At 43.0% G+C, this 16,353-nt stretch overlaps 1 protein-coding gene across 1 annotated transcript in view; it reads right to left on the bottom strand.

The window, feature by feature from the left end:
- Positions 1–376: 376 nt before the first annotated feature.
- Positions 377–16,353, bottom strand: part of LOC115464252 (zinc finger protein 345-like) — a 28,055-nt gene continuing 12,078 nt past the window's right edge. Inside the window, exons 5-7 of the mRNA XM_030194651.1 lie at positions 8,954–9,061; positions 4,739–4,846; positions 377–2,611 (exon numbers count right to left, since the gene is read on the bottom strand). Of these exons, the coding sequence (XP_030050511.1) occupies positions 729–2,611; positions 4,739–4,846; positions 8,954–9,061 (2,099 nt within the window). The 3' untranslated portion in view covers positions 377–728. The remainder of the gene's footprint in view (positions 2,612–4,738; positions 4,847–8,953; positions 9,062–16,353) is intronic.

The raw sequence follows: 16,353 nt of genomic DNA, 5'->3' as shown, positions 1-16,353 counted from the left end.
GCTGGAAAAAAAGATGATGTGTATACAGGGGCATAGGGGAAAGGTGGATGGAATGTGGATGCAGGGAGAGGGGGGCTGGGAAAAAAGGTGGATAGAGTGTGGATGAAAAGAGGGGGGCTGGAAAAAAAGTGGATGTGCAGGGAGGAGGCTGGAAAAAACATCACCAAACACAGATTTCCCACTGATTTATTTTTTTTTAAAGATGAGGGTGATGGATGGATGGGAGGTTTCATTTTGAAGTTGTTAAATGCATGTTATTTGTGGGCTATAAAGATAACACATTAGAAATTTTAATTATTGAACTTTAAACACAATTTTAATACTCATTTGTTAACTGATTACATATATGTTATCTTTAAAAAGCTAATGGCGTGCCTTCACAATTTTGCACCTTTTAAGTGTCATGAGATGAAAAAGGTTAAAAATAACTGCTCTAGAAGTTAAACTAAACCTTGGGTAATCTTTCCCTCTCCTGGACCTCAACATATTTACCTGTGTCCAAATAGGTTAGTTCCTCCACTTCTGGGTCTTTCGCCTGCATTTCTTCTTCCTCCTCAATTGATGTCTGTTCCCGTCCTTCATTTATCATGCTCTGTTCTGTTTCTGGAATTCCTCTCTTCATCTGTATCTCCTTAGCACAGATTCTTTTCCTTCAAATGTGGATTCATTCATGAAGTCAATTTTTCTGATTAAATTTTTTCTTATATTCTATAACATTTAAATGGTTTCTATACAGTATGGATTGTTTTATGAATTCTGAGTGTATCAATTCGATTGAAACATTTATCACAATCAGAACATTTATATGGTTTCTCTCCAGTGTGGATTCTTTCATGAATTCTGAGGTAATTCTTTTGCTTGAAGCTTTTATCACATCGAAAACATGTATATGGTTTCTCTCCAGTGTGGATTCTTTCATGAACTCTGAGGTAACTCTTTTCTTTGAACGTTTTATCACATTTGGAACATTTATATAGTTTCCATCCAATGTGGAGCCTTTCATGATATCTAAGATAATTATTGTGTTTGAAGCTTTTATCACATGCAGAACATTTAAACTTTTTCTCTCCAGTCTGCACATTTTCATGATATCTGAGGTCATTTTTCTGATCGAAGCTTCTATCGCATTCAGAATATTTATATAATTTCCCTCCAGTGTGGATTCTTTCATGATATCTGAGGTAATTTTTGCGAGTAAAGCATTTATCACATTCAGAACATTTAAATGGTTTCTGTCCAGTATGGATTCTTTCATGGTATGTCAAACCAGATTTTCTAGTGAAGGTTTTGTTACATTCAGAACATTTAAATCGTTTCTCTCCACCGTGGATTCTTTGATGATATGTTAAATCAGATTTCATAGTGAAGCTTTTACCACATTCAAAACATTTAAATCCTTTCTCACCAGTGTGTATTTTTTCATGATAACTTAGGCCACATTTTGTATTGAACCTTTTATCACATTTGGAACATTTATATAGTTTCTCTCCAATGTGGATTCTTTCATGATATCTGAGGTAACTTTTGCGAGAGAAGGTTTTATCACATTTGGAACATTTAAATGGTTTCTCACCAGTGTGGATTCTTTCGTGATATGTCAGGCCAGATTTTCTAGTGAAGGTTTTATTACATTCAGAACATTGAAATTGTTTTTTCCCAGCGTGGATTCTTCCATGATATCTTAGGTCAGATTTTATAGTGAAACTTTTATTACATTCAAAACATTTAAATCCTTTTGCTGCAGTGTGTATTCTTTCATGATATGTTAGGCCACATTTTGTAGTGAAGCTTTTATCACATTCAGAACATTTGTATGGCTTCTCTCCAATGTGGATTCTTTCATGATATCTGAGATAATTTCTGCGAGTGAATCTTTTATCACATGTAGAACATTTAAATGGTTTCTCACCAGTGTGGATTCTTTCATGATATGTCAGGCCAGATTTTCTAGTGAAGGTTTTATTACATTCAGAACATTTAAATTGGTTTTCTCCAGTGTGGATATTTTCAAGATACCTTAGGTTACATTTTTGAATGAAGCTTTTATCACATTCTGAATATTTAAATCGCTTACCTCCCTTGAGGTTCATTTCATGCAATCGTTTCTTTCTAGTACTGATTAATTCATGTCTTCTCTGTTCAAATATCTGACTGAAATGTTTACCAGGTAAAGAACATTTTGATGGTTTTATTCTTTTATGAATTTTCTCATGAATTGTAAGCTGTGATTTATATGTAAAACTTTTTTCACATTCAGTACACTGGAATAGCTTGATTTGTCTGTCAATTTTGTTTTGTCTTATAAGGTTCGACTTCCCCATGAATCTTTCTTCGCATGAAGTGCTTGGAAACAATTTCTCTCCTTTGTGTCTCTGATTTTGTCCAAAGTTTGAGAAAATTTGGGAATTTCTCTCTTGTTCAGTGCATGCATTGGGTCTCTCTCCTTTTGGTGCATTTTCATTCAAGCTGGGTGGTGGTACTCTACTAATACCTCTCACACAATCAGTTGAAGGATTTGAGCTGTCTCTGGAGGGGTCTTTATGTTTCCATTCCTCCTCCTGCTCCTCATCACACATTCTCATTCTCTTACTCTTGTTCCCAAATCCATCATCTGTTGGATAAAAATGAAAGTATGTACATAAATTAGACAGCTAATGAAGTAAGATGATATATAGGCAACTATCTCCACAACAGTCTTTAAGACATTTGCTTAGCTAAGGCTCCATATAATACATAAAAGGAAATGATGTTGCTTGTAGACAAGTACAGGAGACCAACAGCACATGAACCGACAGAAATAGACCATCCTGATATCATCTGCTGGTTCTGGACATCTCATCCTCACCTCCAGTCTCTGCAGTGATTCCCTTCACTCTGATTACATGCACTAACCAAAAACCCTGAACACCTGGCTGGGGATCTAGGATTTATTCAGGACCTGGTCCCTGAACTTCACACCTGGTAGTTAAGAAAACTGAATTCTATGTACTATAGATAAAAATGTTACTAACATTCACAATCTCTATGAAAATGTAGACATACTGCACAGCATATAAGGATGGACGAAGCCATGGGACCGGATGGGATCCACCCCAGGATATTGAGGGAGCTCAGAGAGGTTCTGGCGAGTCCTCTTAAAGATTTGTTTAATATATCCTTGCAGACTGGAGAGATTTCGAGGGATTGGAGAACGGCGGAGGTGGTCCCTCTTCACAAAAGTGGTGATAGGGAAGAAGCTGGAAACTACAGGCCGGTAAGCCTCACTTCGGTTATTGGAAAAGTAATGGAAGCGATGCTGAAGGAAAGGATAGTGAATTTCCTGGAAGCCAATAAGTTGCAAAGGGAAATCGTGCCAAACGAATCTCATTGAATTCTTTGATTGGGTGACAGGAGAATTGAATCAGGGACGAGCTATGGACGTAATCTACTTAGATTTCAGCAAAGCTTTTGACACGGTTCCCCACAGGAGGCTCTTAAATAAACTGGATGGGCTGAAGATAGGACCCGAAGTGGTGAACTGGATTAGGAACTGGTTGACGGATAGAAGTCTGAGGGTGGTGGTGAATGGAATTCGCTCGAAGGGAAAGGTGAGTAGTGGTGTGCCTCAAGGATCGGTGCTGGGACCGATTCTGTTCATTATATTTGTGAGTGACATTGCCAAAGGGTTAGAAGGTAAAGTTTGCCTATTTGCGGATGATACTAAGATCTGTAATAGAGTGGACACCCGGGAGGGAGTGGAAAACATGAAAAAGGATTTGAGGAAGCTAGAAGAATGGTCTAAGGTTTGGCAATTAAAATTCAACGCGAAGAAATGCAAAGTGATGCACTTAGGGAATAGAAATCCTCAGGAGACATATGTGTTAGGCGGGGAGAGTCTGATAGGAACAGACGGGGAGAGGGATCTTGGGGTGATAGTATCTGAGGATCTGAAGGCAACGAAACAGTGTGACAAGGCGGTGGCCGCAGCTAGAAGGTTGTTAGGCTGTATAGAGAGAGATGTGACAAGCAGAAGAAAGGGGGTGTTGATGCCCCTGTATAAGTCGTTGGTGAGACCCCACCTGGAGTATTGTGTTCAGTTTTGGAGGCTGTACCTTGCGAAGGATGTAAAAAGAATTGAAGCGGTGCAAAGAAAAGCTACGAGAATGGTAAGGGATTTGCATTACAAGACGTATGAGGAGAAACTTGATGACCTGAACATGTATACTCTGGAAGAAAGGAGAGACAGGGGTGATATGATACAGACGTTCAAATATTTGAAAAGTATTAATCCGCAATCAAACCTTTTCCGGAGGTGCGAAGGCGGTAGAACGAGAGGACATGAAATGAGATTGAAGGGGGGCAGATTCAAGAAAAATGTCAGGAAGTATTTTTTCACGGAGAGAGTAGTGGATGCTTAGAACGCCCTCCCGCGGGAGGTGGTGGAAATGAAAACGGTAACGGAATTCAAGCACACGTGGGATAAACATAAAGGAATCCTGTTCAGAAGGAATAGATCCTAAGGAGCTTAGCCGAGATTGGGTGGCACATCCAGTGGCAGGAGGCGGGGATAGTGCTGGGCAGACTTATACGGTCTGTGCCCTGAAAAGGACAGGTACAAATCAAGGTAAGGTATACACAAAAAGTAGCACATATGAGTTTATCTTGTTGGGCAGACTGGATGGACCGTGCAGGTCTTTTTCTGCCGTCATCTACTATGTTACTATGTTACTATTTTATTATAAAGGAATTCTTGGCTCACCACTTTTGGTGTCAGTATCCTCCTCTCCTCCCTCCAGTTGGTTACAGACACGAATCTCTTCCATTTTTAGGACCTCTACTGTGGTATCAGCAGTGTAACTTTGGCTGCCTGTATGAAGAATGGAAAAATAGCTTCAAGTTTTAAAGGAAAGTATAAGATCCAAGAAAAGCTACACTTGGCTAAAACTGAGATAATTGGGAATTTTATGAGCTCAAAAGGTAAGTATCGTAGCAGAAGGAGTTAAGGACCCTCTGTAGCTCTGAAAATTATCCATGACATTCAGAATGTAGCAGCATGACTGACAGAAGGTTGTAAGCAATGTGATCACATCTTAACTTTCTATAAAACTTTCACTGGCTACCAGTATAATGCAATGCTAAATTTAGAATTCTATCTCTGATCTTCAAGGTCCTTAAAACAGATCATCTAGAGTACTTGAAGTAAAGGACCTCCTTTTATGCACTTCCAAGACTGCTAAGGTGTCCTCTGTACTGACTTGGAAGAGGAAGGTCACCTAAAAAGAGAGCATCACCCTGGTAACATAGTAACATAGTAGATGACGGCAGAAAAAAACCTGCATGGTTCATCCAGTCTGCCCAACAAGATAACTCATATGTGCTACTTTTTGTGTATACCCTACTTTGATTTGTACCTGTGCTCTTCAGGGCACAGACCGTATAAGTCTGCCCAGCACTATCCCCGCCTCCCAACCACCAGTCCCGTCGCCCACCACCGGCTCTGGCACAGACCGTTTAAGTCTGCCCAGCACTATCCCTGCCTCCCACCACTGGCTCTGCCACCCGATCTCAACTAAGCTCCTGAGGATCCATTCCTTCTGCACAGGATTCCTTTATGCTTATCCCACGCATGTTTGAATTCCGTTACCATTTTCATTTCCACCACCTCCCGCGGGAGGGCATTCCAAGCATCCACTACTCTCTCCGTAAAAAAATACTTCCTGACATTTTTCTTGAGTCTGCCCCCCTTCAAGCAGGAAGTGATCCAGTAGCTAGGACCTGCCCTCCAGGGAATGCAGTATCACTCTCGCACTAAGGATGGTTCTCCAGGGACTTCTGCCCAGGAGGAAAGAGGATGGCCATTTTAGTTGGTGATTTGATCATTAGACAGATATCTGGATGTCTGGTGGACTTGAGGATTGCTTGGTCACTTGCCTACCTGGTGCGAAGATAGCGGACATCATGCCTCATCTAGATAGGATCTTAGTGGTGGGGAGGCCAGCTGTCTTGGTACATGTGAGCACTAACCACACAGATAAATGTGGAAGGGAGGTTTGGAAGCCAAATTAAGGCTCTTAAGTAGAAAATTGAAATCTAGGTTCTCCAGAGTAACATTTTCAGAAATGTTCCCGTTAACACATGCAGGGCCCAAGAGGCGGGCAGAGCTCCGAAGTCTCAATGCATGGTTGAGATGATGATGGTACAGGGATTAGGGATTTAGATTTGTTAGGAACTGGGCAACATTCTGGAGAAAGGGGAGCCTATTCCAAAAGGATGGGCTCCATCTTAACTGGGATGGAACCAGCCTGCTGGTGCTAATATTTAAAAAGGAGATAGAGCAGCTTTTAAATTAGAATGGGGGTGGGGGTAGGAAGCTGACAGTCATTCAGGAGCGCATGGTTCGGAGTGAAATATCCTTGTAGAATACTATGAAAACATTTATATTAAGGAATCCCAGCAGGAAGATTACAACAAAGGTAGAAGAAAACCAGCAGCCTTTAAAAAAGATAAAAGTAAAGACTGCAAATTATCCCTGTCAACTTCTAAGCAGGTTGTAAATGTCTGTAGGCAAATGCCAAAAGCCTAGAAAATAAGATGAGAGAGTTAGACTATATAGCACTAAATGAAGAGGTGGATAGAAAGACATCTCAGAGACCTAGTGGAAGAAGGACAACCAATGGGACACTGTGTTACCAGGGTACAAATTACATTGCAGTGATAGGGTGGATCAAATTGGAGGGGGTAGTGCTATATGTTAAAGAGGAAATTGAGTCTAGCACAATAAAAATTCAGCAGGAAACAGACAGCAATGTAGAATCCTTATGGATACAAATTCCATGTGTGAAGGGAAAGAGAATACTGGTAGAGCTATAATACCATCTGCCAGGCGAAGAAATATTTACAGAAGTTAGCAAAGCTAGCATATTTGGCAACAGTATAATAATGGGTGATTTTAATTACCAACACACATCCACTCAGGAAAGAGTTACAGCCAACTAAAATGTGAAGAAAAAAGAACTAAGCAAACAAATGCTCACTAGCCCAACATGTGTGGAGTGGAGGAGTGGCCTAGTGGTTAGAGCACCAGTCTTGCAATCCAAAGGTGGCAGGTTCAAATCCCACTGCTGCTCCTTGTGATTTTGGGTAAGTCACTTAATCCTCCATTGCCTCAGGTACAAGCTTAGATTGTGAGCCCTCCCAGGACAGAGAAATATCCAGTGTACCTGAATGAAACTCACCTTGAGCTACTACTAAAAAAGGTGTGAGCAAAATCTAAATAAATAAATGTGTCAAAAAGCACAACAGGCCAGAGCACAATCACTGGTCACAGAAAAAAAAACTCTACTCAAAAAATTAATTCCCCAGAAATATCTTACATGATAGTTACAAAAATTCATAAATCATTTTTCCCAAAAGATCAAAAAGCAGCTCACTTACCCCATTTACTAAGCTGCGTTACGAGCTGTCTGTGTGCTAATGCCAACACAGCCCAGTATTAACAAAATACAAAATATTTTTTGCTTGCGAGAAATGCACTCAGATTTGAAAACTACCACGGGATGCCTGTATTGATCTTTTTGGGGATCTTGCCAGGTATTTGTGACCTGGATTGGTCACTGTTGGAAACAGGATGCTGGGCTTGGACCTTTGGTCTGTCCCATTGTGGTAATACTTATGTACCCCATGATACTGGATTTTAACCTGTGGTACGCATGTGTTAAGTGCTTATCGCAGCTCAATCAAAGGGCCCCTTAGTGTATATTGCTTTGACATGCAAAGTAGCATAATTAAGTTATAGTGAAGTGGTCCCCACACCTGTCCTGGGGAACATCAGCCAGTCAGATTTTCAAGATATCTGCAATGAATATTCATGAGATGGATTTGCATGCACTGCTTCCACTGCATGCAAATTTCTCTCATACATAGTGTGGATATCGATGAAACCAGATCTGGGGATCACTGCTATTGTGTGCACAGTTATGTGATTTTTCTTTTCTTTTTCTTTTTTTTTACTGCTGTAATCGCTTATTGCTTTTGTCCAGGTCATTCTGGCTGTACACCATTTTGGGTGACTTTCTTCAAAAAGATGGTACTTTATTATTGATTTAGTAGGATTTAAGTACCATCTTTTTGATGGTTCCTACAGTACTATGGTTACAAACTCTGCTGCAGAATATAACCTTTGTTACAGAATCCCACTTCTCTTCAACCTGGGGCTACCAATGCCCTCCCCTCTGCTGCTGCCAGTGGGTGGGCTACTTAACCGTCCCCTCTCCTAATATGGATATTGGTGGACATCCTCCCTCCCTCTTGCTGCTTATTCCATCAAGTCCCCATCTGCCTCCATCTCTTTTCTTGCTTCCATTAGGGGGGGGGGTCACTTTATTTCCCCATCTTCTATTCCATTTTGCCTCCCTCCACCTACTGCTGCTGTCAGTGTGTTCCTTCCTGACTCCTTCCCTCCTGGTGGTGCCAGTTTGGCAGTCTTTCCTCATTCTTCCTGCTGGTCCCTCATTCTTTCCTCCTGTCTCTTCCAGCAAGGCCATCCTGCCTGCCTCTTTTTCCAACCAGCAGTGCTGCTGCATGGCTCACAGTGAATAAGGCCCTGAAGATGCTGGGTGGGGGGGAAGGTTTAACATTTTGGAGCAACCCTGAGAGGTCAGAAATAGCAAGAGATTCAAGGAGATAAAGGACGAGAGACACTAGGCATTGAAAGAAGATGAACGGAAAGGACAGAAAGACATGGGAAAACAGTGGGAGAGAATACCTGAAAGAATGAAAAACAAAGAGATAGACCTGATAAAGAAAGGAAAAGAATAGAAATAAACAACTACATTATCCACATAACAAAAGTTAAAAGCAGGGAGTGTGATTATAACAGCTTTTTCTCACTGTGTCTGTCTTGTAAGAAAAATTTGTATTGGCTCATTACCAGCTTTAATCTAAGTTGCATCACATGCTTCATGCAGTTCCTCACCAGTGCTTGTGGTGGTCAGATTTCCTCTTTCCTCAGATCCCTGAGGCTCGATCCCAAATCTTTCTTGTTCAAATCGGATTAAAATGTCAGGTTTGACATTGTAGGAGCCTGTTGATAGGAAAGAGAGAGTACAATATATTTTGTCTTTAAAAAGTTACTATGGAGCCAATAAGAGCTCAGAATTATGCTGTTTTCATAGTCACCCCTATCAGTAGAAAGACAAAAAAAGAGAGATAGTGCTGTGCTGATCATCATCAGAAATCTAATTCTAGCAAAATCCTTATCTTAATACTGAGGTGAGCAACTCTTTTCCTCAAAAGCTACAAACAGATCCATTGTGGATATTGCTATGTATACCCAAGAGGAGAGGAGGGACAGGGGAGATATGATAGACATTTAAATACTTGAAAGATATTAATAAAGAAACAAATATTTTCCAGAGAAGGGAAAGTGGTAAAACTTGAAGACATGAATTGAGGTTGTGGGGTGGTAGACTTGGGAGTAATGTCAGAAAATTCTTTTTTACGGAGAGGGTGGTGGGGAAAAAAAAACTGTGGCAGAATTCAAAAAGGCATGGGATGAACACAGAGGATCTCTAATTAGAAAATGTTGATATAAAAAACAAAACTTAAAGGGCTGCATATGTATTTGCATGTCATGTGGTGCTTAGATGGCGACTAAGGCCGTGCTCGGCTGGCTTGTAAGGTCTGAGTACCGCATATGGCGATCCAGTTTAGGATGGGCTGGAGAGAGATTCAACAGAAACTCCAGAGGTTTGGAATGTGAGGACAGTGCTGGGCAGATTTTTACAGTCTTTGTCCCACAAATGACAAGATGGATTTGGATAGGCTGGAGTGGGCTTTGATGACAACTCCAGTAGTTGGAACATAAGAACAGAGCCGGGCAGATTTCTATGGTCTGTGTCCTGGAAACACCAAAGAAAAAGATCATGATTAAGTATATAATATCGTGTTCATTGTTGATTTAAATCTTGAATTGATAATGAATGTGACTGTTGGGCAGACTGGATGGACCATTCAGATCTTATCTGCCATCACTTACTATGTTACTATTACTATTTCATATAGAAATTTTGTATTTTTGACATAGACTGTTCTTGATCTGCTTAATACAGATCAGAAATCGGATTCTGCTTGGCACCACCAACTGGAAATCTGCCAAATCATTACAGGCACAATATTCAGTTTTTAAGCCGCTGACAGCCACAGGCTGAATTAAGCTCAGACATTCAATGCCAGGCCATGTCTAGGCTCCAGCATTCAATATCAAGGTAAGCGAGGTCACCCGAAATTTAACTGGGCACAGGCCGATATTCAGTCCATTGCCCAGTAAACTCGGCAGATAAAATCAAGACAGTTGTTTTGCTCTTTGCACCAAAACTGGCTTAAAATTTCACTTTCAGACAGAAGGTTATTTTAACTTACTGACATATTTTTGGTTTCAGCCAAAAATGGCTGTGTTCTTATTAGAAGCCAAAAATGTGTTTTGTCCTGTTTGTGAGAAGGAGGGAGGGAGACAAGCAGAAATCGTGGAAGCCATGTTGACAGCAGAATTGGCATAGACAGGAGCGTCTCATTTGTTTTATTTGGAAATCCCATATACACACAATTACAGTAATTCAACCTATTAGTAATCAAGGAATGCACTAAACAATAAGATCATCTTTTCAAATATACAGTGGACTCTTATATGAAATAACTTAGCAAAACATGATTCAAACTACCATAGACTTCTGCTTATCCAGATTTAAATCTGTATCCAAACAGACGTCCAAACGTAGAAATTTATTCACCTTCAATGAGCACAGTAACAAAAAGAGTCTTACAGGTCCGCAGCAAACAACAAGAAATAGAACACAAAGAGGGGCATAATCGAATGCGCCCAAGTTTTCCTGAGAACGTCCTCGCAGGATGTCCCCGCGAAGGGGCGGGAAAATCTGTATTATCAAAACAAGATGGGCGTCCATCTTTTGTTTCGATAATACGGTTGGGGACGCCCAAATCTCAACATTTAGGTCAACCTTAAAGATTGTCGTCCTTAAGAGATGGTTGTCCCCGATTTTCGGCGATAATGGAAACCAAGGCCGCCCATCTCAGAAACGACCAAATGCAAGCCATTTGGTCGTGGAAGGAGCCAGCATTCGTAGTGCACTGGTCCCCCTCACATGCCAGGACACCAACCGGGCACCCTAGGGGGCACTGCAGTGGACTTCAGAAAAGCTCCCAGGTGCATAGCTCCCTTACCTTGTGTGCTGAGCCCCCCACTTCCCACAACTGTACACCACTACCATAACCCTTAGGGATGAAGGGGGGCACCTAGATGTGGGTACAGGGGTTTGTGGTGGGTTTTGGAAGCCTCACATTTACCACCACAAGTGTAACAGATAGGTGGGGATGGGCCTGGGTCCGCCTGCCTGAAGTGCACTTCAGTACCCACTAAAACTGCTCCAGGGACCTGCATACTGCTGTCATGGAGCTGGGTATGATATTTGAGGCTGGCATAGAGGCTGGAAAAAAATATATATATTTTTTTAGGGTGGGAGGGGGTTGGTGACCACTGGGGGAGTAAGGGGAGGTCAAACAGACAATGTCACCTTTGGCACCTAACCACTATTCAAGAAATCTAGACTACCCCAACTTGTCATTTCGTCCTTTAGATTGTAAGCTCCTTTGAGCAGGGACTGTCCTTTTTGTTAAACTGTACAGTGCTGCGTAAACCTAGTAGCGCTATAGAAATGTCAAGTAGTAGTAGTAGGTCATCCCCGATTCCCTCCGGTGGTCATCTGGTCATTTAGGGCACATTTTTGGGGCTTAGTTGTAAAAAAAAAAAAAAAAAGGACCAAGTAAAGTCGTCCAAGTGTTCGTCAGGGACGCCCTTCTTTTTTCCATTATCAGCCAAGGACGCCCATGTGATAAGCATGCCCCAGTCCCGCATTCGCTATGCTTCCGACACGCCCCCATGAACTTTGGTTGTCTCCGCAACGGAAAGCAGTTGAGGACACCCAAAATCAGCTTTCGATTATGCTGATTTGGGTGACCCTGCGAGAAGGACGCCCATCTTGCGGTTTGTGTCAAAAGATGGGCGCCCTTCTCTTTTGACAATAAGCCTGAAAGCAGACCAGGAGTCCAACAAATTCTTTATTAAAAAAGACCCAATGTAGCCACGTTTCACCAAAAAGGCTGCATCAGGGGTTCGTCATAACACTAATAAATAAACAAACATAAAGACCACAAATGAATACAACTCATAAAAATGATTTTTAAAAATAATAAAATAATTAAAAGTATATAATAAATTCCATACATGTGGACATGCAGAAAGCTTAAAAACAGACACCATAAATATGTGCAACCAATATCTGATTACATATAATCCTAAGGTTCCAATCATAAAGTTACACAAAACCAAACTGAAGCTGATAACTACAAGCAAAGTGATTGAACATCAAAATGTGAAATGGATGAGATACAAATGTGAAAACAGCATGCACATCTTCAAGCTCATTTTCAAAGCACTTAGCCTCCCAAAGTTCCATAGAAACCTATGGAACTTAGCCTCCCAAAGTGCTTTGAAAATATGCCTCCTTGTGTACCAAAATAGAGCATGATACAAGTGATAAAATGAAACATCCAGTTTATAAAAAACAGACCCTAAAATTAAAACCAACCTGAAAGGGCACATACCTAACCAGGGATAGGAACTAAGCTTTCCCCAGCTGTTAAATGTTTGTCCAAGACTGCCTAAAAACAGTGCAAAGTATGAATTAAAAATTAAAATCAAAAACTTAAAAAAGGAGGGGGGTCATTAAAAGAAAAGTATAAAGAACATCAGGACTTAGAAAATTATTAAATTACAGAGGAGAGAGTACTGATCCTTGAGGGAGCTCTTCCTGCATTCAGAGTAACTGGGCCCTTGAGCAGATGGAGCCCACCACTGGGATCGGGGCTCAGAAACAGACGCTAGAGCCCCAGAAGTCAGAAGAATGCAAAAATAGGATAGCCAGCAGCCTGTGCTAAACCTTGCAGAATAAAGAAGAGGTTAGGTATGTTGATTCAGAAAACTAGAGAATGTCACTTTTTTTGCACCTTTTAACATACAGGAATGAAGGCTGGTGGCACAAGGAAGAAAGGGAGAGTAAAAGAGAGACTTTGGAAAGGCTACATAGGTTATGGCTCTTCTAACTGGAGAAGAAACCACTGAGGAGCAATATGATATCCTATATAATAAAAAGCACTTCCAACGTTCTGAAACTGACTCCGTGAAAGTGAAGCCTTGAAGCATTCGTGCTCCTGCTGTATCCAGCTCCTGAACTGATGTCACGTACTTCCGGATTCGTCACAAACAGCAGTGACCAATCACTGGAAGGGAACGCTGCAGAGTTGCCAGGCCACGGAACGCGACATCACATGCATGAGGGTGTCCTCGTCCCTCCCTCCCTTCCAGTTCCAGGCCTCCTCCCTCCAAATTTTAAAAGTCATTTTCACTTACCAAGTCAGGTTTACAGCGGACAGCAGCAGCGGTAAAAGGCGTGCAGGCTCGGCCCTTCTTTCTCTCTCAGCTCTGGTCCCACCCTCATTTCCTGTTTCCGCAAGGGCGGGACCAGAGCTGAGAGAGAGAGAAGGGCCGAGCCTGCACACCTTTTACTGCTGCTGATGGCCGCCATAACCCCGACTTCGTAAGTGAAGATGACTTCTAAAATTCGTAGGGAGGGGTGCTGGAACTGGAAAGGAGGGAGGAAGGGAGGGACGACGACTCTGGAACTGGGAGGGAGGGGGGATCCTGGAACTGGGAGGGAGGGAGGGACAAGGGAGGGAGGGGGACCCTGAAACTCTGAGGGAGGGGGAACCTGAAACTCGGTCCCTTGGAACTCGGAGGGAGGGGACGACCCTGGAACTCGGCGGGAGGGAGGGGACAACCCAGGAACTCGGAGGGAGGGAGGGGGACGACCCAGGAACTCGGAGGGAGGGAGGGGATGACCCTGGAGCTGGGAGGGAGGGAGGGAAAGAGGGGAAGGACGACCCTGGAGCTCGGAAGAAGGGAGGGAAAGAGGGGGAGAACGACCCTGCATCTCGGAGGGAGGGAGGGGACGACCCTGGAACTCGGAGGGAGGGAGGGACAACTCGAACTCGGAGGGAGGGACGACTCTGGAACTCGGAGGGAGGGAAGGAGGGACGACCCTGGAACTGGGAGGGAGGGAGGGGGGGCCCATGGCACCCAGTCTCTCTCTCTCTCTCTCACAGACACACTTGCACCCAGTCTCACTCTCTCTCTCTCTGTCACACACACACACTCGCACATTCGCTCTCTCTCTCTCACACGGTCACTCTCACACACACTCTCTCAAACATACAAACTCCGAGGAAAACCTTGCTAGCGCCCGTTTCATTTGTGTCAGAAATGGGCCTTTTTTACTAGTAGGTCTATAAAATCCTGAGTAGAGTGGAATGGACATGAAGTTACTGTTCAAGTCTCCCAGGATCTGTTACTGTAAGGTCCTAGTATCTTGACGTATAACCTCAGCGCATCAATACACCCTGAAGTCCCTTTATATTTCTGAAATGTCCTTTAATGAGTAACAAACAGTTTACTCACAAATCAGAAGAGGTGCTTCTTAGCACAGAGCCTTCGTGTTCTGAAAGCTGTCTCAGATGGAATCAGAGACCTGAGGAAGAGGGCAGTTCTACTGCTTAGGTAGAAAAGCAGTTACACAGGCAGAGCAGCTCGAAAATGCAATATCTCATTGGCAAGATATATATGAGGTAAAAAATTGGGTTCTCTCCAGGGAGTCTATGAGGACAAGTGCTGACAGAAATAAGATGGAGCAAAAAAAAAGAGCACAAAGGGCCTTTAAAAACAGAAGGGAACACAGTTTTTTCATTGAAATAATCCTTTAATGGTGAACTTTGATTGAAGAGAGACCCGACACGGGCCGTGTTTCGGTGCTACCGCACCTGCGTCAGGGGTCACACCAATGACAAAGGAGGCTTCAATAGACTAATTCTTTCCAAAATTTTGTATGATATATTCCTCCCAATCTGGACGCTCGCTCTGGTCCCCAGGACCTCGGTGTGGCTCAGCTGAGGGTGGTGAATAATCTCTCACAGCAGTTGAGTACTCCACAGGTCCTGTTCCAGGCAATGGAAGCTTTAGCAGAGGATAACAGCAGGCGAGAATACAAAGAGCTGTGAAAAGGATGATGGGAATTGGATAGGATGCACATAGCAACCCGTGGTTATAGAATGCCTGCGGTATCTTCACACGCAGCTTTTCAGTCAGGGTCATTCAAACAGGAAGTCGCGTGTTGTCGGAGTGGACACTGGACGGGAGTCGGTACACTGGAGAAAGGATCCTTGAGGCCGGTTGTGGGTAACTTGTGTGAATTGCTGCCGCCAGTTTGAAGACTTCTTGATGGTGCCCTGCAGAAGATATGCCCATGATGACCTCTGCTTAACCACATAATGCGTTCCGTGATGGCGACCAGTTGACAGCAGCTGAGAATGACCCTGACTGAAAAGCTGCGTGTGAAGATATCGCAGGCACCCACAGGTTGCTATGTGCATCCTATCCAATTCCCATCATCCTTTTCACAGCTCTTTGTATTCTCGCCTGCTGTTATCCTCTGCTAAAGCTTCCATTGCCTGGAACAGGACCTGTGGAGTACACAACTGATGTGAGAGATTATTCACCACCCTCAGCTGAGCCACACCGAGGTCCTGGGGACCAGAGCGAGCGTCCAGATTGGGAGGAATATATCATACAAAATTTTGGAAAGAATTAGTCTATTGAAGCCTCCTTTGTCATTGGTGTGACCCCTGACGCAGGTGCGGTAGCACCGAAACACGGCCCATGTCGGGTCTCTCTTCAATCAAAGTTCACCATCAAAGGATTATTTTAATGAAAAAACTGTGTTCCCTTCTGTTTTTAAAGGCCCTTTGTGCTCTTTTTTTTTTTTTTTGCTTGGTCTTTTTTTGTACTTGGTTCCCTCTCTTTGTTACACTATAGAAATAAGATGGAGACAGCTACCAAGTCAGTCAGAGAGAGAACCTGGACAGGAGAGGGAGGGAGCTCCCTCAAGCCCAAAGAACAAGAGGCCAAGAAGGCCAATGAGCACAGAGCCAAGCTAGGCTGAGCAAAAAAGGCCTAGGCAACAGCCCACCAATAAAGAGTAGTTACTTACCTGTAGCAGGTGTTCTCCGAGGACAGCAGGCTATATATTCTCACATGTAGGTGACGTCACGTCGGCCTGGAGGACTTTCTAACAAAGTCTTGAAATCGTTAAGTGTCCCTTGTCGCGCGGGCGGGCGGGCACACTGCGCATGTGTGTGCTCCTCTTCCCACCCGCCATGCGGACACGTTCCTCAGTTATATCCAAAAGATTA

The sequence above is a fragment of the Microcaecilia unicolor genome, chromosome 3, assembly GCF_901765095.1.
Source record: "Microcaecilia unicolor chromosome 3, aMicUni1.1, whole genome shotgun sequence".
NCBI lineage: Eukaryota > Metazoa > Chordata > Amphibia > Gymnophiona > Siphonopidae > Microcaecilia > Microcaecilia unicolor.
The sequence above is the reverse complement of the archived record's forward strand: the minus strand, read 5'-3'. Positions and strand labels throughout refer to the sequence as shown.